The sequence below is a fragment of the Macaca fascicularis genome, chromosome 1 (genome assembly GCF_037993035.2).
Source record: "Macaca fascicularis isolate 582-1 chromosome 1, T2T-MFA8v1.1".
Classification (NCBI taxonomy): Eukaryota; Metazoa; Chordata; class Mammalia; order Primates; family Cercopithecidae; genus Macaca; species Macaca fascicularis.
In genome coordinates this window covers 222,603,063-222,630,855 of record NC_088375.1, presented here as the reverse complement: position 1 = coordinate 222,630,855, position 27,793 = coordinate 222,603,063, and the positions used below count along the sequence as shown (strand labels likewise).

The 27,793-nt window shown below is 56.2% G+C and overlaps 1 protein-coding gene across 4 annotated transcripts in view; it reads left to right on the top strand.

The window, feature by feature from the left end:
• Window positions 1–485: 485 nt before the first annotated feature.
• TNFRSF1B (TNF receptor superfamily member 1B) overlaps window positions 486–27,793 on the top strand; it is a 47,046-nt gene continuing 19,738 nt past the window's right edge. For all 4 annotated transcript variants that reach the window (XM_045380484.3, XM_005544761.4, XM_005544760.4 and 1 more), the window contains exons 1-6: window positions 486–667; window positions 22,795–22,894; window positions 24,922–25,050; window positions 25,837–25,986; window positions 26,459–26,552; window positions 26,891–27,126. In XM_045380484.3, the coding sequence (XP_045236419.1) occupies window positions 590–667; window positions 22,795–22,894; window positions 24,922–25,050; window positions 25,837–25,986; window positions 26,459–26,552; window positions 26,891–27,126 (787 nt within the window). In that variant the 5' untranslated portion in view covers window positions 486–589. The remainder of the gene's footprint in view (window positions 668–22,794; window positions 22,895–24,921; window positions 25,051–25,836; window positions 25,987–26,458; window positions 26,553–26,890; window positions 27,127–27,793) is intronic.

Below are 27,793 nucleotides of genomic sequence, written 5' to 3'. Positions count from 1 at the left end.
GGAGGATCGCTTGAGACCAGGAGTTGGAGGCTGCAGTGAGCTATGGGTGACAGAGTGAGACCTTGTCTCTAAAAAAACTAAAAAATAAGAATTAAATATACTTAAAATAGAGTCTAAATGAGCGAATGATCTAGAATTCTCTTGGTTCCCCTAAAGCAGGTGTCAGCTTTGGGGGATGTTGTTCCAAATTAGTGCCTCACCCTCACGGGACAGGGAAACCTGTGGGAGCTGGGAGGGCAGGTGGAGGCCGGGCAGGTGGAGATGGTGACTCGAAGAGGAGGGGACGATAGGAGGAGGTTGAAGGGTCACCGAGTGCTGGGAGTGACGCTGGAGGTATTGGCCCGGCGATGCTGGGGTGGTCGGGTCGGAGGCCCAGCAGAGGCTGGGGAGGGGCGTGGGGGAGGCGTGTCCAAGGCCGGCTGGCCCCGCCCTGCCCCGCCCCGCCGCTTGGCCTCTGGCCCGCTGCAGCGCGGGCTTTCGCTTTCAGTCGCCGCCGGCTGGCGAGCACAGCGGAGCCTGGGGAGAAGGCGCTGCGCTGCGAGGGCGCGAGGGCGCGAGGGCAGGGGGCAACCGGATCCCGCCCGCACCCATGGCGCCCGCCGCTGTCTGGGCCGCGCTGGCCGTTGGACTGGAGCTCTGGGCCGCGGGGCACGCTTTGCCCGCCCAGGTGGGTGACTCGCGCGGCCCACGGGGGACAGCCGCCCCGCATGCCCACCCGGCTGGTGCGCAGCCTTCGGGTGCCCGGGCCGCGCTCTCCTGGGGCGCCGTCACGGGCTGGGAGGCTGGAAGTCCGAGTCGCCGCCCCCCATCCGCGTCAGACACGCGCCGCACACCTCTAGGGACCCGCCGGGGACCCCGGGCCCGTACACGTGCGCTCGGGGCGCAACTCCGGCCCCCGAAACCCCTCTTACCCGCGTCGTGACAGGAGCGCACCCTGGTTCCTCCGCGAGCGCAGGCCAGGGCGTTTGGGGCTGAGCAGCGAGCCCTGGGCAGACCCCCGCTAGACCCGGGACCCCTTTTCCCTCACCCCGGTGACTGCCGCGACAGCCCTTCCCTCCCACGCGGTGGAGAAGGGGCTGTGCTGGGGCGCTGCCCCACTGCCCACGCCGGGCACCCTCTTCAGAAGACTTCCTCTTCCTCTGGGCGACGGTTTTCCGATTTCTTAGAAATACCAGGGTCCTGTGTCTGAAGAGCAGGGCCAGGTGTGTGTCAGGCCCACTGAGGGCACAACTGGAGGGCGAGCTGCCGTCTGCTTCCTCCCGAGGCGTCTGGGGGCTACTGCAGAGTCTGCTTTCTGTGGCCTCTGGGGGCAGGGGAAGCGCGGGAGGTCGGGGTTGGTAATCGAGCAAGGCAAATGAAGTCTCCAGGGGCCGCAGGAAAATGGAAACAGCAGAAACCCTAGGGCTCCTATGAACATCACTCCCACAATAGCAACGGGCGTACAAGGGACTGTGTACCCTTTGCCTTTTTTTGACTGTCTCCTGGTTTGGTAACATAGGATTATCCCATTTTTTTGACTGTCTCCGTGGTTTGGTAAGATAAGATAACCCTTTTTTTTTTTTTTTTTTTTTTTTGAGACGGAGTCTCGCTCTGTCGCCCAGACTGGAGTGCAGTGGCGCGATCTCGGCTCACTGCAAGCTCCGCCTCCCGGAGGATAACCCATTTTTTACAGAAGAAAACTGAGGCTCAGAGAACCTGTATTTCATGGAAGGGCCTGGGGGAACTCTTCCTCCAAAGGGGGTCTCTCCTGCCCTTGGCCCCTGTGCCCTGAGACTGCAGGGAAGGTGGGCGTTCATCCTTCCTCAGAGCCGCCCCTGATGGACACGTGGCCCATCTGCCCCCATCTGACATCTTGACCGAGGAGGAAGGTGGGAGGTGGCACTGGCTTCTGTGGTGACATAAGGTGACTCGTTGATCTGAGGCCAAAGAGTCCAGTTCTTGTGGGTGGAGATGGGGGCTGCCAGACTAGAACTGACTCACCCACAGTGGGTGTCAGGAGTGGGTCCTGGAGAACTGCCCCAGAGTAAGTCCTGGGTGGCCTTTGGGTCCGGAGAGTCCCCACTCTAGGGCCGAGTGTGAATGGGGATGACTGTGGTCCCCAGCTTGACTTTGGGATCATGCCATAGACTCTGGCCTCAGAGGGGGTCTTCCTGCCACTGAGCTTGGGCCTGCCTGGGTGAACTCTGGGGTCATGCAAGCCCCTGGATGGGAGAGGGGTGGCAGGCACAGGGCTCTTCAGGACACCAGGCTGCAGTCCTGGAGTAGCCGGAGCGGGTTCCCTCCCACTTCCTTCCCCTCCTGACCAGCTCCTGTAGCAGCTCAGATTCCCTCCTCCCTCATCCCTGCTCCCCACCACCCCACCCGGACTATTGCCACAGCCTTGTAGCTGGTCTCCAGGCCCTGCCCCCTCTCCCGCTGATCCGTGGCAGAGAGACCCTTCTCAAGCGTGAGGCACCTCTCCGTTTGCCTGGGGAGCCTCCTGTGGCTCCCAGTGGTCGGGGCAGAAACTCCCCTGGAGATCCCAGGCCAGAGTAAGGTACCTGAGCTCTTCTTCCACCCCCAGCCTCTGTAGAACTGACGATGGTCATCGTGTGTGTCATTGTGCCAAAAGCAGTGTCTGTGCCGTCCGCTCTCCAAGGGACACTCCTTACCCCTATCCTTCAAGGCCTTCTGCAAATGCCATTCACTCCGGGAAAGCCTTTCCTCCTTCTCAGTTGGATTTGATCTTCTCTTCGAACTCCCAGGCCCTTCTGTTCCGTTTGAGGACAGATTGCATTCTGCTTTTTAATCTAGCGTTTTACCCCCTAAGTGGATGGAAGGTGTCTTGAGGGCTGGAACTGTGGGTTCCTCCTCCTTTGCATTAGTAGCATCACCATAGCTCCTGATTTCTGAACACGCACGAAGCACCAGGCACTGGGCTAGGTATATTGTCACGAAATTTCACTGAAACCTCCCTTACAGCAACTCCCAAGAGGTGGGTGGTGCTGTTTGTTTTTAGAGATGTGGAAACTGAGGCGTTTCCCAGGATCACAGAGCTGGGGGCTGGGGAGCTGGGGGTAGGATTTGAATGCAGGTCTGCCTGATTCCAAAGCTCCTTTCACAGCACCCTCCCAGTGCCCGTATCTGCACCCCTGCTCCCAGCCAGGCCCTCACACACAGTGGGTTCTCAGGATGGAAGTCAACTGAGCTGCAGAAGGAGCTCCAGGAGACCTGAGCTAGCCGTGGATGCAGCTAACTCACTGCCGCAGGGCTTTTGCCCCGTTTAAAAGTCTTATCTACCAGCTGGTATGGAAAAGATCATTCATTCACTTAGTCATTTATTCATTTGACAAAGAGATCGCAGTAAAGCTGGCAGTAGGTGAGTGCTTGGTGCCTCTGATGGGGACGAGCAGGGCCTGGGCTGTCTGGGGAGAAGGATAAGGGGTCTCTGCCTGATGGGCCTGGCCCACCTCCCCCCTGGAAGTCTTGGTGCTGAGGTGCTGCTGTTTGCCTCCTCATCACCCAGGGCCTGGGGCCAGTTCAGGTTAGGGGAGAGGTTGGGAGCTCCCAGGCTGGACATCGGAGAGGAGTTGGGTGATCTGGGGTACCTGCTGGCCCTGGGGGCTCTTCCCTCCTTCCCCCACGTCTCTGTCTCTTTGTCCTCTGTCTGAAATCCCAGTGGGGAGCCTGTGTGTTGACTGAGGGTATAGTCTGTCGGTCAGGCACCTCTTTAGAGGGCAATGGGTAGGTGGTCAGGCACCCTGAGGTGGGGCCATTTATTTATTCATTCCTCAAAAATTCATGGACACACCTACTCCAAGCCCAGCCCAGTGCCTGGCTCTGGGGACCTCAAGATCCAGCTCCAACCCTCTAGGAGCTGCACTACCAACAGGTCACAGACCTCACAGGCCTGGGCTCTGTCCCAACTGCCCTTATGACCTTGGCTGAGCTAGTAAGCCTATGTTCTCATCTGTGGATGTGGAAAGTGTTCCCTGCCTGGCCCTTGTCACAGAGCCATGGGTGTGAAAGGCTGAGAGCCTGCCAGTCATTCTTATGTCAGAGGTGACCCTGTCATCCTGGCGCCTGGCACAGTGGCTCCCCGTAGCACTGTCCCTCCCCAGGGCTGGGTGATGCTTTATGGCCCTTACTATGCAATGTTGCCTGGAGGAGTAGCCGGGACAGTTGTGCATGGGAAGGGGAAGAGTTTTGCCAGAGCCATGGCGTGTATGTTACACCCGACTCTACACCAACCTGCTTTTTTTTGAGATGGAGTCTTGCTCTGTTGCTCAGGCTGGATTGCAGTGGCGACATCTCAGCTCACTGCAGCTTCCATCTGCTTCTTGAGTTCAAGTGATTCTCCTGCCTCAGCCTCCAGAGTAGCTGGAACTACAGGAGTGCATCACCATGCCCAACTAATTTGTTTGTATTTTTTGTATTTTTAGTAGAGTCGAGGTGTCACCATGTTGCCCAGGATGGTCTTGAACCCCTGACCTCAAGTGATCCTCCCACCTCAGCCTCCCGAAGTGCTGGGATTACAAGCACGAGCCACTGTGCCTGGCCCATTCTCACTTCTTCTTCTTCTTTATATTTATTTATTTTATTGAGACAGAGTCTTACTCTGTCGCCCAGACTGGAGTGCAGTGGCACAGTCTCTGCTCACTGCAACCTCCACCTCCTGGGTTCAAGCAATTTTCCCACCTCACCCATGTTCACACCCATGGCTCTGTGACAAGGGCCAGCCAGGGAACACCACATCCACAGATGAGAACATAGGCTTACTAGCTCAGCCAAGGTCATAAGGGCATCCCAGCCTCCCAAGTAGCTGGGATTATAGGTGTGTGCAACCACACCTGGCTAATTTTTTTTTTTTTTTTAAGTAGAGACAGGGTTTTGTCATGTTGGCCAGGCTGGTCTCGAACTCCTGAACTCAAGTGATCCACCTGCCTTGGCCTCCCAAAGTGCTGGGATTACAGGCGTGAGCCACCGTGCCTGGCCCCATTCTCGCTTTTGAGCCATGCTTTTCTGTCCTCAGATGTGCTGCGCACACACCTGCCCCAGGGCCTTTGCACTCGCTTCCCCACCTCACCTCCAATACTCCTCCTGCTGATGTCCCTTGGTCTCCTTCCCTCACTTCCTTCTGCTGAAGTAGACAATCCTGCCTGTAAATGCTCCCTGCCAGGTGCTCTCTCTCCCCGACCTGCTTTGTGTTCCTGTATAATGCTCTTGACCTATTCTATTTCTTTCACTTTTATTATGTCCTCCCACAAGATTGTAAGTACCGTGAGGGCAGGGACTCATTCACCACTGTAGACTCTAGCCTAGAATAGGGTTTTTCAATCTCAGCGTCCTCGACATTTAATTCTTTGTTGCGGGGCTGTCCTGTGAGCTGTAGGATATTTAGCAGCATCCCTGGCCTCTACTTACCGGATGGCAGTAGCGCCACCCTCCCTTGTGACAAAAATGTCTCCAGATATTGCTAAGTGTCCTTTGGGGTTGGGGGATTGCCCCTGATTGAGAACCACTGGCCTAGGACAGTGTCTGGCACATAGTAAGTGTTCAAAAAACATTCATCTGACTTTGACCTTGATAATGGCCCTGTTTTACAGATGAGGAGACAGGGGGTTTGAAAAGTCAGTGGTGGCAGGGTGGGGTTCTGTTTGCCTCCATCTCTTAGGATATTTTTCTGCGCTCCCCATCCCATTGAATGGGGTCTGCTGAGGTTAGGGGTCCTCTCCCCAAATTGCTCACCCCCTCGACATCCCTAGTGTAGTGAGGGATGGGGCCACTTACCGACGGTGACTCAGGACCCCAGAATGCGTGTGATTTACCCAGAAGTGGGCAAGGAGGGAAGCTGAGGTTTGAGGTGCCATGGGGTGAACAGGAACAAAGGAGAGGTGCTGTGGCTCCCAGTTCTGGACCCTCGTCTGGGCACAGGGAAGCAGCACTGATGACTCTGGGAAAAAGCCCAGGCCTCTGAATCAGATAAACCTCGAGTCATTGCTCTGCTGTTTTACTGGCTGTGTGACCTTGACAAGTCTTTCTATCCCTCGGAGCCTCTGTGTTCTTATCTGTAAAATGGGAGTAATCCTAGCCTCACGGACTGACTGTCAGGATTAAAAGTGCTTTCTAATCCTGGCATTGGCAGCTATTTGAGCCATTGGTGGCTTTGCAGGTCTGACCTGACTCTCTGGGCCGTGGGGTGGTGCTTAGGCCTAGGCGGGGACCCCTGTGGAGTCAGACTCTCTGCTCTCAGCCCCGGGGCCCGGAAGCTTGGTTGGCAGCCCTGCAGTTGCCCAGAGTTCCTGTCTAAGTGGCTTTGCTGCCCATCACCTCAGAGAGCAACTTCTTTCCTCCCTGCCTTTTCCTGTCTGTGCTTCTGCCCCAGTGCCCCCTGACGGGGCCTCTCATACCCACTGCTTGGCAGCCTGGTCTTAGGACACCGTATTGTGGCAAAGGCGGCGGGGTCAGGATCTCCCCTCCCCTCCCTTCACCACCCCTTTTAGTGAGTAACGGGGGCTGTGTGTTTTGGGGGTGAGTGAGGGGTACCTTTGGTAAAGCACAGAGAGAGTGCACGAGGCTTCAGCTTGCAGGATGGGCACGGGAAGATTCCAGGCGCTCTCCCAAACCTCCTTCATCTCCAGCCTCTGTGCTGCTGAAAGTTCTGGTTACTTGTGACCCTGAGAAGGGGATGCCCTGTGGGGGCTCTTCTGAGGTCATGCTGTCCATTTTCTGCCTCCAAGTGACTTCTAAGGCAGCATGGCTCCGAGGAAGGAGCACTGACCCGGGTGTTGGGAGATCACAGTTCCCATCTGAGCACTGTCACTGGCTCGCTGTGCTACCTTGCTTGGGTTACTTAACCTCTCTGGGGCTAAGCATCCCTACCTGTGAAACCTAACAGCCCTGGTTCCAATGCTTTCGTAGAATATTGGGGAAGTGTCAGCTTTGAGTATACTTGACAAAGGCCACAGGTTGGGGGTGGGGTATCTAAAAGTCCCCAGGAGGGAGAGCCCAGGACTCCCCACTGTCAATATCTTGGTTCCCCAGATTCTCTTCTGCTTGCTGACCTCAATCTCACTTGCTTTGGGTGGAATGATTTCCTGACTCAGGCCCCAGGGCCATCGAGAATTCACGGCTGCCTGTCAGCCTTCATGAAGGACGTGGTGGAGCTCCTTAGGCAGAGCTGGGGTTTGCCTCTCTGCCCTTTGGTACCTAGGTGGCACCTTTTCAAGTTCAAGAGCTAGATCCTTTCCCCTTCCCTACACTGTGGGAAAGTCCTCGCTGGAGGCAGGCACTGCAGAGCCTGCTGTCTGGGAACCCGCAGGTTCAAGGAAGCCTTGAGCAGGGAGGGCGTTTTCCTCGAAGAAGCCCTTTGTCACCGGTAATGGGTGCAGGCTGCTCTGCCCTGGTTCTGAGTCCTGCCCCCTTCCCTTAGGGCTTTGGGCCTTGATCACCTCTGCTGAGCCTCTGACCGCGGGGCTGGGGCTCTGACGCTCAGGGCCCACCTCCCTGGGACCCACAGTCTTTTTCCACTGTGGCGTGTAGTGATGTCACAGGTGGCAGTGATGTCACTGTGGTTTGAGGTACTTGGCTGTGAGCCCTGGAGGAGGAAGTGTCTGTTTGCTGATGGGGGGTTGGAAGAGATAATTTACTTCTGCTCCAAGCCTGAGCCCCAAGTGTACACGGGGAGTGCAGGGGGAGGGCTGTTGGCGGTGCATCCCAGGGCTCCGGCTCTGCCCTTGCATCTAGCCTCTTTCCTGTGGACTGTGACAAGCCACCCTGCATCTGAGACTCCATTTCTTCTTCTTTTTTTGAGATGGAGTCTCGCTCTGTCGCCCAGGCTGGAGTGCAGTGGTGCGAGTAGCTGGGACTACAGGCACCCACCACCATGCCTGGCTAATTTTTTTGTATTTTTAGTAGAGACAGGGTTTCACCGTGTTAGCCAGGATGGTCTTGATCTCCTGACCTCGTGATCCGCCTGTCTCGGCCTTTCAGAATGCTGGGATTACAGGCGTGAGCCACCGCGCCCGACCTTTTTTTTTTTTTTAGATGGAGTCTGGCTCTGTTGCCCAGGCTGGAGTGCAATGGCATGATCTCGGCTCGCTGCAGCCTTTGCCTCTCAGGTTCAAGCTATTCTCCAGCCTCAACCTCCCGAGTAACTGGGATTATAGGCGTGCGTCACCACACCCGGTTAGTTTTTGTATTTTCAGTAGAGATGGGGTTTCACCATGTTGGCCAGGCTGGTCACGAACTCCTGACCTCAAGTGATCTGCCCGCCTTGGCCTCCCAAAGTGCTGGAATTACAGGCATGAGCCACTGCGCCCAGCCTCTATTTCTTCTTTGCAGGGGGAGGAGGGGTTGGAATTATCACCCTGGAGGTTCATGGTTGCTAGATTATTGATTCTGTTGCTGGATTCAGGAGACCTGTTAGCTAGTTCACAGCAAGCGTTGGGTGTTTGGAGAGGGCTGCAGAGCCCCTTCTCAGGACCCAGGAGGGCCAGCTGCCCTCCCTCTCCCCTCTTTGGACACTAGTGGGCATGTTCTGTTGGGAAAACAGACAGTGTAACCTGACTTCGAGGGCCGCAGGGTGAATCTCTTTCAGGCGTACTGGCTCCTTGAGAGGCCTAGCGGATCTCTCCTCCGTGGGTCCCTTTTGGAGCTGGGGCTCGGGTTTGACCCAGCCACTCTGACTGAAGACAGTACAGAAATCCCCAGGGGGTTGGTTTGTTTTCCTTTGCTGTCCAGACAGTGGCCCACTGTCTGCTTCAGGCTGAGCGTGGCCCTGCACTAGTGAGACTGATGTGGCCACAGGTTCAGAGAATCAGTGTGCCTGAGTGGGAGAGCAGAGCGGGAGGGGATTTGGAGGCAGGCAGGCTGTGGACAGGGAGGAGGGAGGACATCTTCTGAGCTGTCAGCGGGAGGCCTTCTTAAGGTCTTTCAGGAGCAAGGCCAGAGGCCATGGGAATGGGTGGGGCCTGGGGCCGGGAGTCAGGGGTCTGAGGCCTCATCTTGGCCCAGCCTCTGCTTCCAGGAGAACTTGGCCAGTTCCCTTCTCCTTTCTGAACCTCGGCGGCCTCAACTGTCACTTGAGATTAGCAAGGACCTCCCTGGCCCCAGCTGGAGTAAGTGGCTTTGGGCAGGGGGTGGAGTGCAGATTGCACCAGCACGTCACCCAGCTCAGAAGGCCCAGGTGTGGTCCACCTGTGGCCCAGCTGTGGACTTGATTGTGAACCCCTGGGGAAGGGCTCTGGCCCTTTGCCTTAGTTAGCAGGACACCCACCAGTGCCCTGGGTGCCCCTGCTGGCCCCTCCTCCCGCTGACCCCAGCCCCAGTTTCTGGCTGCAGCTCACAGAGGCCCCAGGCTTCTGTGGCCCCATCGCCAGCAGCTCCTGCTGTCATTTCCTGAGCCTTGCAAGCCTCTAATCCTGCTCCTTCCTGTCCTGCCCCCTAGCTCCCTCAAGCCCCGCTCCTGCATCCCATTCTCCTTAGACATCACCCCTCCACCCCTTGGCTCAGCGTCCTTCCTGTTGTGACTTGGTTCTTTGGTCATTGCCCTGGTCTTTTCTTGTCCCCTTCCTGATTCTGCCCTTCTCCAGGCCCACACAGGGGGCCTTCTAACCGCTGAGCTCTGAAAGGTAGGCGGGTTTAGGATGAGTGGCTACAGGGAAAAGAATGGTGTGGGGAGGGAGGTATGGAGGAAAGAATATTAGGGGACAGACTGGGCGAGGTGGCTCACGCTTGTAATCCCAGCACTTTGGGAGGCCACTTGAGGTCAGGAGTTCGAGACCACCCTGGCCAACATGGTGAAACCCTGTCTCTACTTAAAAAAAATAAAATAAATAAAAAATTAGCCAGGCATGGTGGTGTGTACCTGTAGTCCCAGCTACTTGGGAGGCTGAGGTATAAGAATCACTTGAACCCCAGAGGCGGAGGTTGCAGTGAGCCGAGATTGCACCACTGCACTCATCTGGGTGACAGAACGAGACCCTGTCTCAAACAAAACAAAACAAAAACCGAATATTAGAGGACAATGTTAGACTGTCCCAGCTGTCCTAGCTGGAGCCAAAGGTTTGTTGGGGACAGTGACAGCAGCACATGAAGCTGTAAGTTTAGGGCCAGTTTATGGAGATAGTAATAGCAATTACATTGAGAAAACTGTAGCAACTATAATTTGGGAGGAATTTTCTTTTTTTTTTTTTTTTTTTTTTTTTTTTTTTTTTTTTTGAGACGGAGTCTCGCTCTGTCGCCCAGGCTGGAGTGCAGTGGCCAGATCTCAGCTCACTACAAGCTCCGCCTCCCAGGTTTACGCCATTCTCCTGCCTCAGCCTCCCGAGTAGCTGGGACTACAGGCGCCCGCCACCTCGCCCGGCTGGTTTTTTGTACTTTTTAGTAGAGACGGGGTTTCACCGGGTTAGCCAGGATGGTCTCGATCTCCTGACCTCGTGATCCGCCCGTCTCGGCCTCCCAAAGTGCTGGGATTACAGGCTTGAGCCACCGCGCCCGGCCTTGGGAGGAATTTTCTAAACACTTTTACATGTGTTATTGAATCTTCCCATCAGCCCCAGGAGGTATGTGCATTTATCAGTCCCATTCTACAGATGAAAAGACTGAGGTCTACGAACTCCTTTATTTGAAAACAAATCAAAACACCTTCAAGGCTGCCTGCTAAGAGGGGAAGGAGTATGGATTCAAGCCAGCATCCTTATTCCAGTGTCCATGCTCTCAGCCACCACACACACTCCTCCTATCAGGAGTTGAGGCACTGGGGAGCCATTATAGTTTTTGAGCAAGAGAGTGACAGGGCAGAGATCACTGTGGCCTCAGTGTGAAGCACAGATGAGATGGAGAGACTGGAGGCAGGGAGGCCCATGAGGAGGCCGTCACCATGGTTTAGGTGACAGCTCTGGGTTGGTGAAGAAGCAGAGAACAGGAAGGAAGGGGCGATAGACTTCAGGGAGGAGGAGGAAGCCTTTAGACTGGGCCACGGATGTAGGGTGGGGACATAGGAGGTGTCCCCGCTTTTTGCAACATGAGGCCCCTCTGGCCTTAGCTCTGCCTGGCCTGAGCCTGAGCCCAATGGACCAATTCTGTTTTTTTTTTTTTTTTTTTTTTTTTTTTTTAAAGTTGGAGTCTTGCTCTTGTTGCCTAGGTTGGAGTGCAGTGGCGTGATCTCGGCTTCGGCTCACTGCAGCCTCTGCCTCCTGAGTTCAAGCGATTCTCCCACCTCAGCCTCCCAAGTAGCTGGGACTACAGGCGTGCGCCACCACACCTGGCTAATTTTTTGTATTTTTTTTTTAGTAGAGATGGTGTTTTGCCATGTTGGCCCTGCTGGTCTTGAACTCCTGACCTCAAGTGATCCACCCGCCTCGGACTCCCAAAGTGCTGGGATTACAGGCGTGAGCCACCATGCCTGGCCCCAGTGGACTGATTCTGGTCAGTGTCAGCCCCATTTGTCCCTGGAGCTTTTGCAGTCAGTCACAGGGCCAGCCCGGTCCTAGCCACTGCTGGCTGGTTACCCCGGCTGGGTTGGGCAGGAGACTGGGCAGGGCTGGTTGCTCATCTCAGGTGTGAAATGGGCTGCACCTCCACTGGTCTGGGGGTCAGGATTCCAGGGCCTGCCTGGCGCTGCTGCCCCTGTGCCCCCAGACCCCTCGAGCTCCTCCCTGACCTTTGGCTTCCTTGACTGTGAGGTGGAAACAAAAGGGCTGCTCTCTGTCACTTCCCTTAGGGGCGGGCAGTTGCTGGCAGGGCACAGAGCCCAGGGCTAAGAGCTGACATTTAGCTTGGCGCGGTGGCTCAGGCCTGTAATCCCAGCACTTTGGGAGGCTGAGGCAGGCGGATCACAAGGTCAGGAGTTTGAGACCAGCCTGGCCAACATGGTGAAACCCTGTCTCTACTAAAGATACAAAAATTAGCCGGGTGTGGTGGCGTGTCGCTGTAATCCCAGCTACTCAGGAGGCTGAGGCAGGAGAATCGCTTGAACCTGGGAGGTGGAGGTTGCAGTGAACCGAGATCGCACCATTGCACTCCAGCCTGGGTGACAGGGTGAGACTCTGTCTCAAAAGAAAAAAAAAAAAAAAAAAAAAAGAGCTGACATTTAGCGGGTGCATCTTAGGTGCGAGGCAAGAGACCGATGCATTAAATGCACAGAGTGCCCTTCCCTGTCACAGCCACCTGGGGGCAGGGGAACATTATCCCCATTTTACAGAAGACGCCTTTGAGGCACAAAGGTTAAACGACGTACTTAAGGTTTTGCAGCTCACTAGAGGCAGAGCCAAGACTCCACCCCAGGTGGCCAGGCTCCTGAGCGCTGTGCCTACATCACCCTCCAGTGAGGTGGTGGTGGAGGAGACCATGAGTCGCTGTCATCTGAACATGGGCGCGCTCAGTCTGCTGCTCTGAGGACGCCACCCCCTCTCTTTGTACGTCCATTTCCTGCCCGGTTCTCATGCTAGCTCCAGCTCATTTCAACTAATTGAAAATTAAAACTTTGCTTGTGTTGAGCAATTCGGCATCTATGAGATGCCAGCTGTGGGCTGTGTGCTGGCTGTGTGTAGGGCGATGAGTAGCAGACACACGGGTGACACTGAGCTCTTTCCACTGCCAGGCACAGTGCCGAGCACGCCACGCATACTGACTTCATGAATCATAAAGCCCTGTGAAGGGGGCACTGTTTCTGTCGCCATTTTATAGATGACAAAGTGGAGGTGGGGGAATGGCAGAACTGGATCAAAGCCCACGTGTCTGGCTCAGCGCCCATACAAGGTTGTCAAGGTTAGGGGGAGGCACGAGGGAACCAATAATTAGCCAAAAACTGGTCGGATGTGGGCAGTATAGGGATGCACCCAGGTTGTCACAGGAGCCCCTAGGAGGGACCTCTGACCCCCCGATATGATGGCAGAGGGAACTCTTGAAAGAAACTGAGAAGTCAGCCCTGCCAGGTGGGGGGTGGCGGGTGAGGACGTTTGGGCAGAGGCAGCAGCAGTACAGGTGTGGAGAAGGGGGCGGAGGAGCCAGGCGCCGCTTTGTGTTGTGATGGCAACAGGCGAGTGATGAATACAGGTGGGAGATGCTGGCAGGGGTTGAGGAGGTTGTGCAGGCGGTGGCAGCTGCTGGAAGCTTTTAAGGAGAGCCAGGCTTGATTGTAGGAAGGGGGCTTAGGTCCATCTGAAAGGGAAAGAAGGCTGGGAACCAAGACCAAGGAGCCTGTAGCTGGCACGCGATGCTGAGGGTGGCGAGGAGGAGGGATTGTGGGAGATGGAGCAGGGACATCAGCAGGCCCCTTGGAGGGTGACAGTGGGAGAGGCTGGCACGTCTCTCACTAGACTCAGTGCTCCTTGCAGGCAGGGACCATGCCCAGCGTCTTTGTACCCTGGCATTTAGCACAAAGCCTGGCTCCAAGAACCGGATACCAGCCCAGTCTTCCTGTCTGCCCCCAGCTCATTTCTAAAGCAACATCACAGGCAGCGAGTCAGGAGTGGGATGTGTCACCCCCGGGCTGCCTGCCTGTGATGTGGTCGGTCCTTCCTAACGCGGGCGCCATTCCTCTCCGTGACGGCAGACGGGCCTCCGCTGTCACCGGCCCTGGCGTCGCTGTGACGACCTGGCCTGATGTAGCTGCACCCTGCAGTCCATGGGGCTCCTGTGAACCCCCAAGGTCGAGACCCAAATGCCTCTGCTGCCTCCCACCACGCCTTAGGGGCCCCGCGACCCATCATGCAAATGATGTGGTTTCCGCATTGCTTGAAGAGGGTTTCCGCTGTGTGAGGGTCCCTGGGTCCTTGGGCAGGTACCTCTGCCCCTCCCCACAGCTTTGGCACCTGCCCTAAGACCCTGGAGACCCTTTTGCTGGAGAGTCACTGAACCACCCTCCCCTGCTCACAGTGTGTTCATAGAAGAGTCACTCCCCTCTGTGGGCTCCTTGTCTGTAAAATGAGGGAGTGGGACAAGATCACAGGGTACAACACTGTCAGAGGGCACAGAGGCTGATGCCGCTGCCATCAGCTCCTGGGGTGCTGCCCACTGGCTGCATGACCTTGGGCAATTTGCACGAAATCTCCCAAGCCTCAATTTCTGCGTCTGTAAAATGGGGTCATCCTGACCTCATTGCGTTAGTGCTAGGATAAAATGAAGAGAAGGCATATGAACGTGCCTAGTACTGTGCCTGCACACAGTAGGTACTTTTCCTGGTACTTTCCTGAACAGTCTCTGTTCTTCCAGCTCTGTGTAAAGGGTTGGTCTCGAGCCCTAAAGCCTGAAGCTTCTCCTTGTGGCCACCTCCCCACCGTATCATCTTCCGTTCTAAGCGGGTAGATCCCTGCCCGGGCGGGCTCCCTGGGGAAGGCTGGGAGCATGACCTCTTCCCAAGGGTACTGGCATCTAAAAGGGATCTCCGGAACATTGAAAAGCCATGAAGGCCGGGCACAGTGGCTCACGCCTGTAATCCTGGCCCTTTGGGAGGCCGAGGGAGGAGGATCGCTTAAGGCCAGGAGTTCAAGACCAGTCTGGACAACACAGCAAGACCCGATCTCTTTCTGTAAATTAAAAAATAACAATAAACCCATGGAGACCCCCAAAGAAGGCTGTGCTAAAGGCGGCCGGAAGAGCAGAGGGCACCGCAGATGTGGTGCTTTCAGCGTTTTCCTTCTCCCCCAGGCCTCCCTTCTTTCCTTCCTCTCTTGCTGTCTATTTATAAATAGGAGAAGGGACTGAGGGCCCCCACCTCGGGTACTCGCAGGGCCTTGGCCTGGGAACAGGACAAGCAGCAAGTCAGTTGGCCCAGGGTTGCTCAATTCCCCAACAGCTGACGCAGACTCCAGAATCAGACCTGCCTGGCCACCTGGCCCTGCCCCTTACCAGCTAACGGCTCCACCAGAGTCCTAGTCTTGAGCGAATCTTATACCTGCAGCCCTGTCCACCAGCTGTGCTTCTTGAGTCCTCCAGGGTGAGGGGGACGGGGTGAGAAGAGAGGGGACAGCGTGCAGGGAGGGTGGAACCTGCGGCGTCCTGTCTTCCTGGAGCTCGGCCCTCAGTAGCTCTCAGAGCCTCACTTTCTTGCAGGATGTCACAGCCACATCGTCCTCTGGCCGGGCTGCTCACAGAACCCGGCCCCTGGGTTTTGGCCACTCACCCAGACTCATATCACCCTTCCAGTGTTCCTCTGAGCAAAGTCCCTTTGAGCCAGCCCAAGGTCCCTATCAAGGAGGACCACATCTGGCCTGTTGCACCCTTCTTCCTCTGCCCCACCGAGGCCTCGGTCGCACCATCACAGCAGCAGCCCTGCCATGGTCTCCTGATGTAAGGCTTCCTGAGGAACGGGCCTGGTGCCAGCCTGGGGGTGAACTCCCAGCCCCAGGAGTCACAGGTCAGCTTCCCCACACTTGCCCTTGAGGCAGGTTGGAGGCCCCCTCCTTTGCAAGGCCCACACAGGCCATCTAGCACCCTACTAAAGCCGGGCAGTTCGCTGCCCTGGGGTGTGTTCCTGCCTTGCCAGTTCTTGGCTAAAACCAAGGCAGGAAGAGCCCAGTTCTCATGTTCTGTAACATGGGTCTATGACCAGGGCCTTTGCATGCCCCCTGCGGCACCACCATGGAGCCCCTAGGAATCGGGGAGATCATGAACCCAAGTGAAGACCTGCCCGCCTTTGCTCCTCACAAGAACCCCTGGAGGAGACAGGGCAAGGAGCACGACTCCCATTTTACAGGTGACAGTGTGGAGGCTCAGAGAAAGTCCGTGACACTCCCAGATCCCCCGGACCTGCTACCCTGACCTCCTGGCAGTGCACAGAGCATGCCAGGCACCTCTCCATAGGCACGTAGACCCTCTAACCTAAGTCAGCGCCCCTCCTACAAGGCTGGGTGTCCAGCACACCTGGGAAAGGGGACATTTCTGGCCCTTTCCTCTCAGAAGTCGCGTGCTCGGGCTGCCCTCCCTGGGGGAAAGGGGATGGGGGCAGAAGCTGAGCATGGAAGCCCCCCCGATCCACCCTCCGCCCTTCCCAGAGGCCCAGGACCAGCCCAACTCTGCCCCACATCCCAGCCCCCACCTCTCAGCTCGTGCTGTTTCTCCACCTCTCATGCGGATGAGCCACACACCACCCAGCACCCCTGAGGTCTCACGAGGGACTGAGCCTTTGACACCCATCCTTAAGAACCCAGAGTTGGTCCTTTTGCTTAGAGCATCAACCAGGCCCACACTGTCATTTTACAGAAAGAGAAACTGAGGCACACAGGACCTGGTTACTGCCCACAGCAGAGGGGACACTTGAGTGAGGACACAGAGGATCTTTGGGGTAGGGGCGGGTCTGGGGGTTGAAACCCAGTCTTCCTGGCCAGGGAGAAGATGCAGGGCTGGAGGTGAGGAGGCCTCTTTGAGGCTGTTTCTTCATCTGTAACTTGGGAATAATAATAGGACTGGCCTCAGGGGGACCAGGGAAGGATTCAGAGAGGCCATGATGCCGGGACAGCCCTTCCGATGACTGTCATGAAGTAGGCTTCTAGTAGATGCTCTGCTGCTGCTTTCATCCTCACCCTCACCCACTCGCTCTGGGCCCACTGCCCTGACCTCCTGGCCATGCACTGAGTGTGCCAAGGGCATCTCCCCGTCGCCCCGGCCCCGCACCTCGTGTCACCCTTTTCCTTAGCTCTTATCACCACCTTGAATTCTCTATTGAACGTGCATGTGTCTCCCCAGCTAAGACGGCAGCTTCCCGGGGGCAGGGATTTGATTTGTTCAATGCTACTGTTTACCCAGCACCTACAACCCTGGGTGCTCAGCACGTCTGTTGAATGAATGAATGAATGAATGAATGAATCACTGCTTTCACCTTTGCCCCTGACTTTCTCCATGGACCATGGACAAGTGACTTGATCTCCCTGAGCTGTGAAATGGGCCCATGCACACCTGCTTTTTAGGGTGGAACTGGGATTTTATATAGTGCCTGCCATCTGGCCTGGCACATAGTAGGTGCTTAACAAATATCCCGTTGTTTTCCTTCCTCCCCAGAGGGCCAAAGCCGAGACCTGGAGGAGCAACAGGGTGGGAGTCTAACCCCTGGGTGACAGAGACAGCTCCCATCTGGGATGGAGGCTGCATGGTGGGAGGAGCTGCTGAGGTTGGGCCGTTCAGCTCCGGGGCCCTTGGAGTCCTGGGTCTGTGTCTATGTCGAGGGGGAAGGGAAGCTCTCTGGGCCCCAAGAGAAGGGAGGCAGGACTGGGGGTGGCAAGGATTGCAGCTCTCCTGCCATAGCCTCGGGCACGCTGCTTTGTCTCCCTGAGCACCTGTGAATGTCAGTGAGAAAACCAGACAGTGGGTGTAACACGCACAGTTGCCCGGAACCGATGAGCTACTGCTAACTGCAGGTTCTACCTGTCTTAGAGGAGGGAGCCCAGTCTGGAGGAGGGGAAATGGGAGCTGTGGACCCAGATGGGAGATGGTTCAGAGCCTGTGGGTGGGCCCTGACGAGCTTCTTATCCATAGTCCTCTCTCCGCTTGCCACCATCCTGGCCCTGGCATGGCCCAAAGTCTCTGGGAGACCAGGGGAGGTGGCTTTGCCTTTTTCTATCTCTGTTATCTCATCTGTGCAATGGGCACAGTCAGACCTGCCTCACCAATTGGATGTTAGATTTAGGTGCAGTTTTCCTTTTTCCTTCCTTTTATCTATTCTGTCTCTCTCTCTGTCTGTCTCTCTCTCCTATTTATCTTGTATTTACTTTCTATTATCTCTGTCATCTATCTAATCTATCTATCTGTTTGTCTGTCTATTTTATCTATCTCTTACTATTTTATCTATCTACCTATCTCTTATCTGTCTATTTTATCTATCTGTCTATCTCTTATCTGTCTATTTTATCTATCTATCTATCTCTTATCTATTTTATCTATCTGTCTATCTCTTATCTATTTTATCTATCTATCTATCTATCTATCTATCTATCTATCTATCTATCTATCTATCTATCTATCTATCTATCTATCCATCCATCCATCCATCCATCCTCTCCAATTCCCTCACCACTGGGTCTCAGATTCCCTGCCTGTTAAATAAATGGCCAGTTAACCCTCATCAGTGATTTTCAGTTTTTCACTCGAGCCCCCCATATTTTGGACGATTGTAGTTTGCTAAACACGCTGACTGAATCAAGTACTCTCCAACTTATTTCCTCATTTTAACATATCGAAGATCCCCTGGGGGGTGAGTGGGGTGTGAATGGAGCCTCCCCAACCCAAAGCAAAGGAACTGGAAGCTTCCATAGCCCCGCATTTCCTAGAGAATGCTTGCCATGTTTTGGGGACCTCCAAGGGGGCCCCTGTGTTGACCAGAGGCCGGCTCCCAGGGCTGTGGTTTGGGCCCAGCCCCCTGCTCCCGGGGACTGCTGCTGTGGAGGGAGTGACCTTTTGTTCTGCTTTGCCAAGGGGCTTTCTGTTCCTCATTGTTTAGCCATGACAAGGCTATGGGTTTTTTTTTTTTTCTGTCCAAGAGGATAAACAGGCCTGAGATTGCTCAAGGGAGCTGACCCCTTCTGCCAGCTATGGGGGGCTGGAGCCTCACAGAGCGGGGAAGGAAGTCCTGCGCCTTCTGCCAGCTATGGGGGGCTGGAGCCACACAGAGCCAGGGAGGAAGTCCAGGGACGGTCACTCACAGCAAAGCCTCAGACAAGAGAGGAACCTGGAGGGGAGGAGGTGGGAGGTCACCACTCAGCCAGCTGGGGGGCCATGGGAGTCCAGCTGCCTATCGTTAGTGGCCAGAAGCCCTTGTCCGTGGCAGCTCTCAAGAGCCCAAACTTGGCCACCGCAGGGCTCTTTCCCATCAGGCCCTTTGAGCCCTGACAGGAAACCCTTCCCCAGCCAGGGTGGGATTTCTTGCTGCTGCCTGGAGCCGCCCTGGCCATGTGGTTCTCAGGCCCTGAAGGAGTGAGGGGCTCCCCTGGTTACCCCAAGGACACTCGTGGGGATGAAGCCTGCGGGATGCAGGATTCCCACGAGACCTGTGCTGGCCACTGTGCTGGGTGGGGGGCTGCCAGGGAAGAGGTGCAGCCCCTCCGTGCCTGGGGGATGTGATCTGAGGGAAGAGGCAGCTGCGTCTGGGAGGCCATTCAGTCAGAGGGCAGAGGCATAGCCCCTGCCCTTGGGGAAGTGCCCAGCAATAGCCTTCAGGGAAGGCAGTTTGGGGGTTTGCTGAGGGCCAGGCAGACCCTCTGCCACAGTTAGTATTCGATGGAATGGCTTGTGCAGAGGGAGCTGCAGAGGCTGCCATTTCTCTGGGTTAGGGGCTCCCAGAGCCTTTGGATGCCGGATCGTGGCCATGAGCCCCTCCGCCACCCCTCCCCCAGGTCACCTTGCTCAATCCAGGGGGCCACATAATCAGAGCGTGTTCTGCAAAGGAGCATGAGAATCACCGGGGAGATTTCCTTTTTCTTTTTCTTTTTTTTAATGGTATAGTTTCCTGGGCCCACCCCTGAGATTCTTCACTTGTTTGGGGAGTGGGGGTTGGCATTCATGACAGGCACCCCTGGGTGCTTTGGACACAGGCAGTGAGCTCCCCCATACACTGTGGGAACACCTGAGAAGGCTTCTCCTTTTGTCTCGGGTGCCTGGGAGTCTCCTCCAGCAGCAAACCAGGTGGGGAGGAGTCCTGGGACCGAGTGTGCATGGCAGCACCGTGCCCAGGCGAACTGAGGCTCCAGATGGGGGCTGAAGTTACTTCTTCAGACCCCATTATGCAGCATGGTTCCCACTGCCCGTGCCCAGAATTCACCAGAGCTGATGGGCCTGGAGTGGGCCTCCGGGGCAGGCCAGGGTGGAAAGTGCATCTGTGTTTGAGCTTTGCGGCCCTGGCGCTGGAGTTAGATCCCTCCTGGAAAGGACATTGTAACCCCGCCCACAGTTTGGACTAGCAGCTGCTGAGCACCTACCCCGTGCTAGGCTATGGGGCAACAGCAAAGGGTAACCCCCAGCCTGTAGCCTCAGGGGGGCTTCCCATCTAGCGGGGGGCGCAGGTGGGTAACCTCACAGCAGTGCTGTCAGCGAGAGCCGTGAGGGAGGAAGGTGGGGACTGTGGGCCTGAGTGACTCATTCAGGGTGGGGTGCAGGCAGGAAGCCTTCAGGAGGGAGGCTGCTGCCTGAGCAGGGCTCTTAAGGGACACATGGAATTTGTTATAGGAAGCACCAGACCGTTCCAGGCACAGAAGTCAGCTGGGGCAAAGGCCTGGGGGTCAGAAGAATGGCAAATTGCTCCACAGCAGGAAGCCCCAGCTCCTCTGGGTTGTTCCCGCTGAGGGGTTCCAGCTGTTGGCACCAAGGGGTGCAGCCAGGGTAGGCTGGCCAGGCCGGGGTGGGAGACTGCTGGGTTTCTAGGCCTGCTTGTCACTTGCTACAGGCGCAGCCAAGGGCTCAGCAGCCCCTGACTCTGGACGGTCCTGACTCCCAGGCAGTGCTGGGAGGAAGGGGAGGAGGAGGCACACCGAATCCACCTGCCACCTTGGCTGGTAGAAACTTGGCCAGGTCTGCACTGGCCCAGTGGTGCTGGGTGTCCCGGCTGCTGTCTGCTCTGACTGGCTTACTGACAGCTGAAGTCCAGGATAGGTCCATGCCCACGTTGTGCTGGTTCGTGAAATATTTTTAGTATCTCCTCTGCTCCTCTATGGTAGGTACTGGAGTCCAGAGAGGTTAAGGCACTTGCCTAAGGCCACACAGCCACTAAGTGGTGGAGTGAGGATTTGAAACCAGTTCTTTCTGACTCCCTGTATCCTTATCTATGGAGAGGCCCCATCACTCGTTCACTAAAGGTTATGGATCTTGATCTTGTACTGGCCACATGACTGCCGCTGGTAATACAGTGGGGAAGGTGCCAGCCCTGGCTCTGACCTCCTAGAACTGCCCTTTGGTCACTTCCAGGTGACGTATCTGTGGGGGCCCCTGAAGGACTTGGGGCGTGTGTGTACACCCTCTGTGCTTGTACAGATGTGTTCACACCCACGTTTGCCTACACGTGACTGTCTCCATTCTGAGCTTGCTCTCAGCCTGGTAGAGATGGCTAATTAGTGCTTGTCCCTGAAAACCCGGACTGCCAACCTCAATCTTTCAGGAGAGAGGGCAGCACTCAGGGGCTTGCTCCCAGGGGTCCTGGGAAGGCACAGTGGTGACAGTGCCGCAGTTCTGCACTCCTGGAGGGTCACTCAGAGACCTGACGGAGGAGGGCTCTGTGTCTGTCCCTCTGTCCAGGGCTGCAGCTTCTCTGGGTGGCTTTGCTTTTCTCTTTTCTCCCCTCTTTTTTTTTTTTGAGGTAGAGTTTCGCTTTGTCAACTAGCCTCAGCCTCCAGAGGAGCTGGGATTACAGGCACGTGCCACCACGCTGGGATAATTTTGTATTTTTAGTAGAGACAGGGTTTTGCCATGTTGACCAGGCTGGTCGCGAACTCCTGACCTCAAGTGATCCGCGTGCTTCGGCCTCACACCCAGCCCCCTCTCTTTTTTCCATTCATTACACTGTTCATCTCTTCCTGGAGGCATCCAGCTCAGTGGTTGAGATTGTGAGCTGTGAAGTCAGATGGGACCCAGGTCCAAACCCTTCTCTGTCACCTACTGGGTCTGGGACCTTGGGCAGGTGACCTGCCCTCTCAGGCCTCGGTTTCCTGTTCTATAACATGGCTGCAGTAGGGAAACTGTCTCCGTCTTCACTGGGTGGTTGGGAAGTCTTGTTGAGACCACACACCTGTCTCAGGTAGGGTCTTCTAGAAGCAGAGCTTGAGGCAGGGATCTTTGTGAAAGTGATTTACTAGGGAGGGCTCCCAGGAGAAGCAGGCAGGACAGGGCAGGGGAGGGGGCCTAGCAGGGACATGTTCACCCGCTTCAGCCCGACACCATGGAGGTGGCTCTGGACCATGAATTGTACCAGGGTGGGTCCCGCCTTGAGGCTGTGGGGCATTCATTATCAGCCAACACCCACGGCAGCTGGGGGAGAGATGCCCTGCTGGCAGCAGGGGTCTGAGTGGGGTACAACAGCACCCACCAACTCGAGCAGTGAAAACGCTTAGAACAGTGCCTGGTACCTAGGCGGTGCTTCAGAAATGGCAACGATTGTCATGGTCGTCAACCAACATTCGGCTGATGAGTACCGGCTCTGCGGTGGGTCCCATGTGAGAGATTGAGGGTCTAGAGATGACAAGGCTGCCACCTCTGCTGTCTGCATGACATGAGTGTGTGGGTGTACACAGGTATGGGCATACATACCTACAGTGGGCGGAAGGACAAGCAAGTAACCATTCCAGAACAATGAGATGACTGTTAAGAGGGGTCATATTCCATGTTTAGAGAGAGCCCGGAGGAGGAGGAGGAGCTTGAATTAACCTCCGGGAGTCAGGAAGGGCTTCTCGGAGGAGGCAGCACGCATCTTGAAAGACCAAGGGATGTTTCCAGTGTGGGAGGGAAGGAGAGGTATCCTCGGTGGAGGGCAGCTTTGTGCTGAGAACCCTGGTTCTCTGTGACCAAGGCCACCATCTTCTGGATATCTGTCCCAGGTAGAGTTAGGGGTCACCCAGCACTGGAGAAGGCCTAAAGGCAGCCCTGCCCTCTGGCCAGCAGACTCCGTGCTTCTGCCTGCAGACAGTAGGATACACCAAGGTGGGGAGGCAGGAGAGGTAAAAGAAAGCACCAGCTCCCCTTCCTGTACCCTGCTCCAGGGGGAGGAACTTCCCCATCCATCATCAGTGCCGCCGGGCAGGGGGAGGGCCAAACATTTGCAGGGTGGAGACCTGGGCATCAGGCATGGCAGAACCCAGGGCGGCCCTGTTGATGGCAGTTTTCCCTTCTTCCTTCCAGGTGGCATTTACACCCTACGCCCCGGAGCCCGGGGGCACATGCCGGCTCAGAGAATACTATGACCAGACAGCTCAGATGTGCTGCAGCAAGTGTCCGCCGGGTAAGGGCAGCCGCGGGGGCTCGGGGCCCATGCCCTGGGGGAGCGTGTGTGTGCAGGGGCTGCGGCGCAGGGGCGTGGCCCTTGATTCTTACTGAACTCCTGGTTCTGTGCACCAGCCCATGCTCCCTGTTGCTTCTGGGCCTGTGAACATGCTGTTCCTTCTTCCTGCCACACTTCCCAACTCCCTTTCCCTGATTAACTCTGACTTGCCCTGTAGACCTCAGCTGAAGATATCCCCTCTTCCAGGAAGCCTGTCTGCCCCACACTGCCCAGCCGGAGGAGGAGGGGGAGGAGGAGCCTAAATTAGCTCCTGGGGGAGTCAGGGAGGGCTGCCTGGAGGAGGCAGCACTCAGCTTGAAAGACAAGTGCTGCCTCCTTTGAGCTCTCACTGGCCCCTGATGTTCCCATGGCAGCTCTTTCCTCGCTGTGTGATTAGAGCCCGATCCCTCTTCTTGCTGCTTCCACTGTGTGCTCCTCCAAGGCAGGGACTGGGGCTTGTTTTCTGCTGAATCCCCAGCACATGGCACAATGCCATGTAGGCACTCAGTGCATATTTGACTGACTCTGTGAATGCTTACCCATTTCACAGATGGTAGACCTGAGGCCCAGCCACAGTTGGTGGAGCCAGGTAGCCTGACTCCCGGTGCCCTCCATCTATTCATTTGTGTCTGTATTTATTCATGTCATGTTTATAAGGTATCTGCTGTGTGTTCTAAGTGCTGCGAATACACAGAGAGCAGGGCAGACAAAATCCTTGCCCTCGTGGAGTCTGCATTTTAATGTGATGCAGACAGACAAATTAGGAGACGTGTGGTCCTGTCTAAGTGCTGTAGAAAGACAAGGTCAGGTAAGCTGGGGGAGACAGAGCAGGACATCCTGTTCTACACAGGGTGGTCTGGGAAGGTCTCTCTGCGGAGGTGACATTTGGGCAGAGGCCTGCAGGAGGTGAGGGAGCAGATCACGCGCGTGTACAGGGAACAGTGTGCCAGGAGGAAGCAACAGCACGTGCGAAGGCTTGAAGTCGGAGCCTGTTTGGTGAGCTGAAGGAATAGTAGGGCCAGCGTGTGTGGCCCAGGATGAGCGAAGGCGAGTACGGCTGGGGAGGAGGAGGAAGGAGTGAGCAGGGACCATGGTAAGGAGTTTAGATTTTATTCTGTCTGGGAGCCAATGGAGGGCTTTGAGCCGTTACCTTGAGATGTAGGTGGGCATATAAGTACCTGTCACCATCCCTAGCCATTTTAAGACACCCCAGGGAAAGTGACTCTCTTCTTTCTTTTATTAACTGGAAGGATCTCTTTAAGAAGTTACTAGAGAGGCCTAGGTGTGTGGATCACCTGAGGCTAGGAATTTAAGACCAGCCTGGCCAACATGGTGAAACCCCGTCTCTACTAAAAATACAAAAAATAGCTGGGCATAGTGGCAGGCGCCAGTAATCTCAGCTACTTGAGAGGCTAAGGCAGGAGAATTGCTTGAACCTGAGAGGCAGAGTGAGCCGAGATTGTGCCACTGCACTCTAGCCTGGGCCACAGAGCGAGATTCTGTCTCAAAAAAAAGTTACTGAGTCAACCTTTTTTTAAAGGTTTCTGTCAGTGTTCCCCGTCCCTGGCATACCTGCTCTCCAGGCCCATGCCCTTGTCCTTGATAGGATACCAAGGACTACATTCTTACTACCTGTTCCCTCTGTCATTCATGCCCCTAGCTGGAGAATGTTAGCCATCTATCAAGAAGGAAGAAACTGGCAGGCTAGTTCTTACTAAAGGGTGATTGACTGATAATAGGTCTCCAGAGGTGGAGGTTCAAGCATCTGGAAAGAGCAGAGAGGAATCTATTTTTGAGCAGAAGGGGTTCAGAAATGGCGTGATAGCTGGTACAATACTAGATGGGAGATGATTCTGAGGAATTGGAACTCCACAGAATAGCCTTCCCGCCTGGGCTTTAGAACTCTGGACTTTGTGGGGACACTGGATGAGCCCAGGGTCCTGGCAGAAGCCCCGCCCGGCTGAGCCCTCTGGCCCTTGCTTCCTCAGGTCAACATGCAAAAGTCTTCTGTACCAAGACCTCAGACACCGTGTGTGACTCCTGTGAGGACAGCACATACACCCAGCTCTGGAACTGGGTTCCCGAGTGCTTGAGCTGCGGCTCCCGCTGTAGCTCTGGTGAGTAGGTTCAGAGAAAGCGGGGGCCTTCACACCCCTGCCTCCAACATCCCCCCGCTACGCCAGCCTCTTTGGCTTCCAGCTGTCTGGAGTTACCCCAGGCTGGTTGTTGGAAGTGGCACAGGTGCAACTGTTTACCCTTACCACTGGCGTTTTCCTCCTGTCTCACCAAAGCCTCTTCACAGCCCCACGGGGCAGGCGGTGGGAGAACTGTGCCCACGTGAGGGTTGAGGTGGTGGTGCCTGGGAGAGTGGTGCGCATGCTCATGCTGCGAGGAGCAGGACTGCTGGAAGGAGCGAAACTGCCGGGAGGAGCGGGACTTCAGGGAGGAGCGGGATTGCGGGGGAGGAGCGGGACTGCGGGGGAGGAGCGGGACTGCGGGGGAGGAGCGGGACTTCAGGGAGGAGCGGGATTGCGGGGGAGGAGCGGGATTGCGGGACTGCGGGGGAGGAGCGGGACTGCGGGGGAGGAGCGGGATTGTGGGGGAGGAGCGGGATTGCAGGACTGTGGGGGAGGAGCGGGACTGCGGGGGAGGAGCGAGACTTCGGGGGAGGAGGGGGACCGCGGGGGAGGAGCGGGACCGCGGGGGAGGAGCGGGACCGCGGGGAGTAGCAGGACTGCAGGTCCTGCTGCGGGACTCTACCCAGTGTTGTGTGTACCCCATGCTGAGGCGGTCCATCAGCCTCCTGGAGATCAGAGCTGTCTGGGAGTGCTGGGCTGGCTGGGAGGGCAGTGTGGGTGTGGCGGAGTCAGGCGTGACCGTGTGCTGCCCTTTCGCTGCTCTAGACCAGGTGGAAACTCAAGCCTGTACTCGGGAACAGAACCGCATCTGCACCTGCAGGCCCGGCTGGTACTGCGCGCTGAGCAAGCAGGAGGGGTGCCGGCTGTGCGCGCAGCTACGCAAGTGCCGCCCGGGCTTCGGCGTAGCCAGACCAGGTATGGGGTGGGGCTCAGGTCCTTGGGGACGCCCTTGGGCCTCTCCTTTGTAGACATCCCTGCAGTGTCACGGGCATCAACCCATTAAGTAGTCCAGCTGGGAACACCGTTAGTGGTGGCCAGGTGCTTGCTACCCATCCATCTGTCCACCTGTCCACCTTTTATTCTTCCTGCCGGCACTCCTTATTAGGCACGTCTTATGTACTGGAACCAGAGGACCCAGAGATGGATCAGACCGAGCCCTAAGCTAGGAAAGTTATGTGATGGTACAAGAAGATGAACTCACATAACTCTACAGCCCAATCGTGTGCATGTGTGTACAGGCATCTGTGTGTGTATGTGTGTGTTTAAGGGATGGAGGTACAGACAGAGGTTCTTGGGCCCCTCAGACTACTCCTAGGGATCTAGTGCCAAGGCCCAGCTGTCCTGCAGAGTGTTTGAGTGGTTGACAAGTTCGGATTGTTCCCTGAAGGGACTGAAACATCTGACGTGGTGTGCAAGCCTTGCGCCCCGGGGACATTCTCCAACACGACTTCATCCACGGATATTTGCAGGCCCCACCAGATGTGAGTAGCTGAGTTCTTTGGTTCTGGGGGAGCAGGGAGGGGCTGTCCATGGGTGACTGTGGGTCCAGGACACAGAGTAGCTCACCAGCCACCACTGTCCAGATTGTTTTATCTGAGGGTGGGTCCCAGGATAAATAGCATGGTGGGCAGGACCTTGCCCTGGAAGGCAGGACTGGGTGGGTGCACGGGGAGGTGGGGGAGGGACAGGATGGGGTGGTCCTCAGAGAGGGCACACGTTGTCACTCTCCTATCCTGCCTGCTGGGACCCGTGAATGATCCCAACCACCCCAGCCACTCTGTCCTCTGCTGCCTACTGACCAAGCGTCCTCCTCCTCCAGCTGTCACGTGGTGGCCATCCCTGGGAATGCAAGCATGGATGCAGTCTGCACGTCCACGTCCCCCACCCGGAGCATGGCCCCAGGGGCAGTACACTTACCCCAGCCAGTGTCCACACGATCCCAGCACACGCAGCCAACTCCAGCACCCAGCACCGCTCCTGGCACCTCCTTCCTGCTCCCGGTGGGCCCCAGCCCCCCAGCCGAAGGGAGCACTGGTGACATTGTTCTTCCAGTCGGTAAGTCACAAGAAGGGTCATTCATTCACTCCTTCTGTCTGCCTGTCTTTCTGTCTGTCTTTCTCCCGCTCCCATAGTTTTACTGAGAGCCCACGGTGGGCCGGACCCTGTGCCCGTCCTGGGATACAGGTGGCAGTGGGACTGCTTTCTCCCCACACCTGGTGCTATCAATCAAAAGCCCTAAGTGGGTGGGCCGGATGCAGTGGCTCACGCCTGTAATCCCAGTGCTTCAGGAGGCCAAGGAGGCAGGAGGATTGCTTGAGGCTAAGAGTTCGAGATCAGCCTGGGTAACATAGTGAGACTCCATCTCTATAAACAAATTAAACAATTAGTTGGGTGGGATGGTGCCTGTTGTCCCAGCTACTCAGGAGGCTGAGGCGGGAGGATCACATGAGCCCTGGAATTTGAGGCTGCATTGAGCTATGATCATGCCACTGCACTCCAGCCTGGGCGATGAGTGAGGCCCTATCTCAAAACAAAACAAAATCCCTGGATAGGGGAGAGATGGGGTCAGCAATTCACCTGAATATGCAGATGGTCTCCTTGCTGCTGTTTCTGATGAGCCCATTAGGCAGAGGAGACAGTGGGCTGGGCCAGATCACCTCTGGGGCTTCCATTCTGGGGCTAGAACTGCATCAGGCCAGAGGTCTCAAACTGGTGGCCCTTA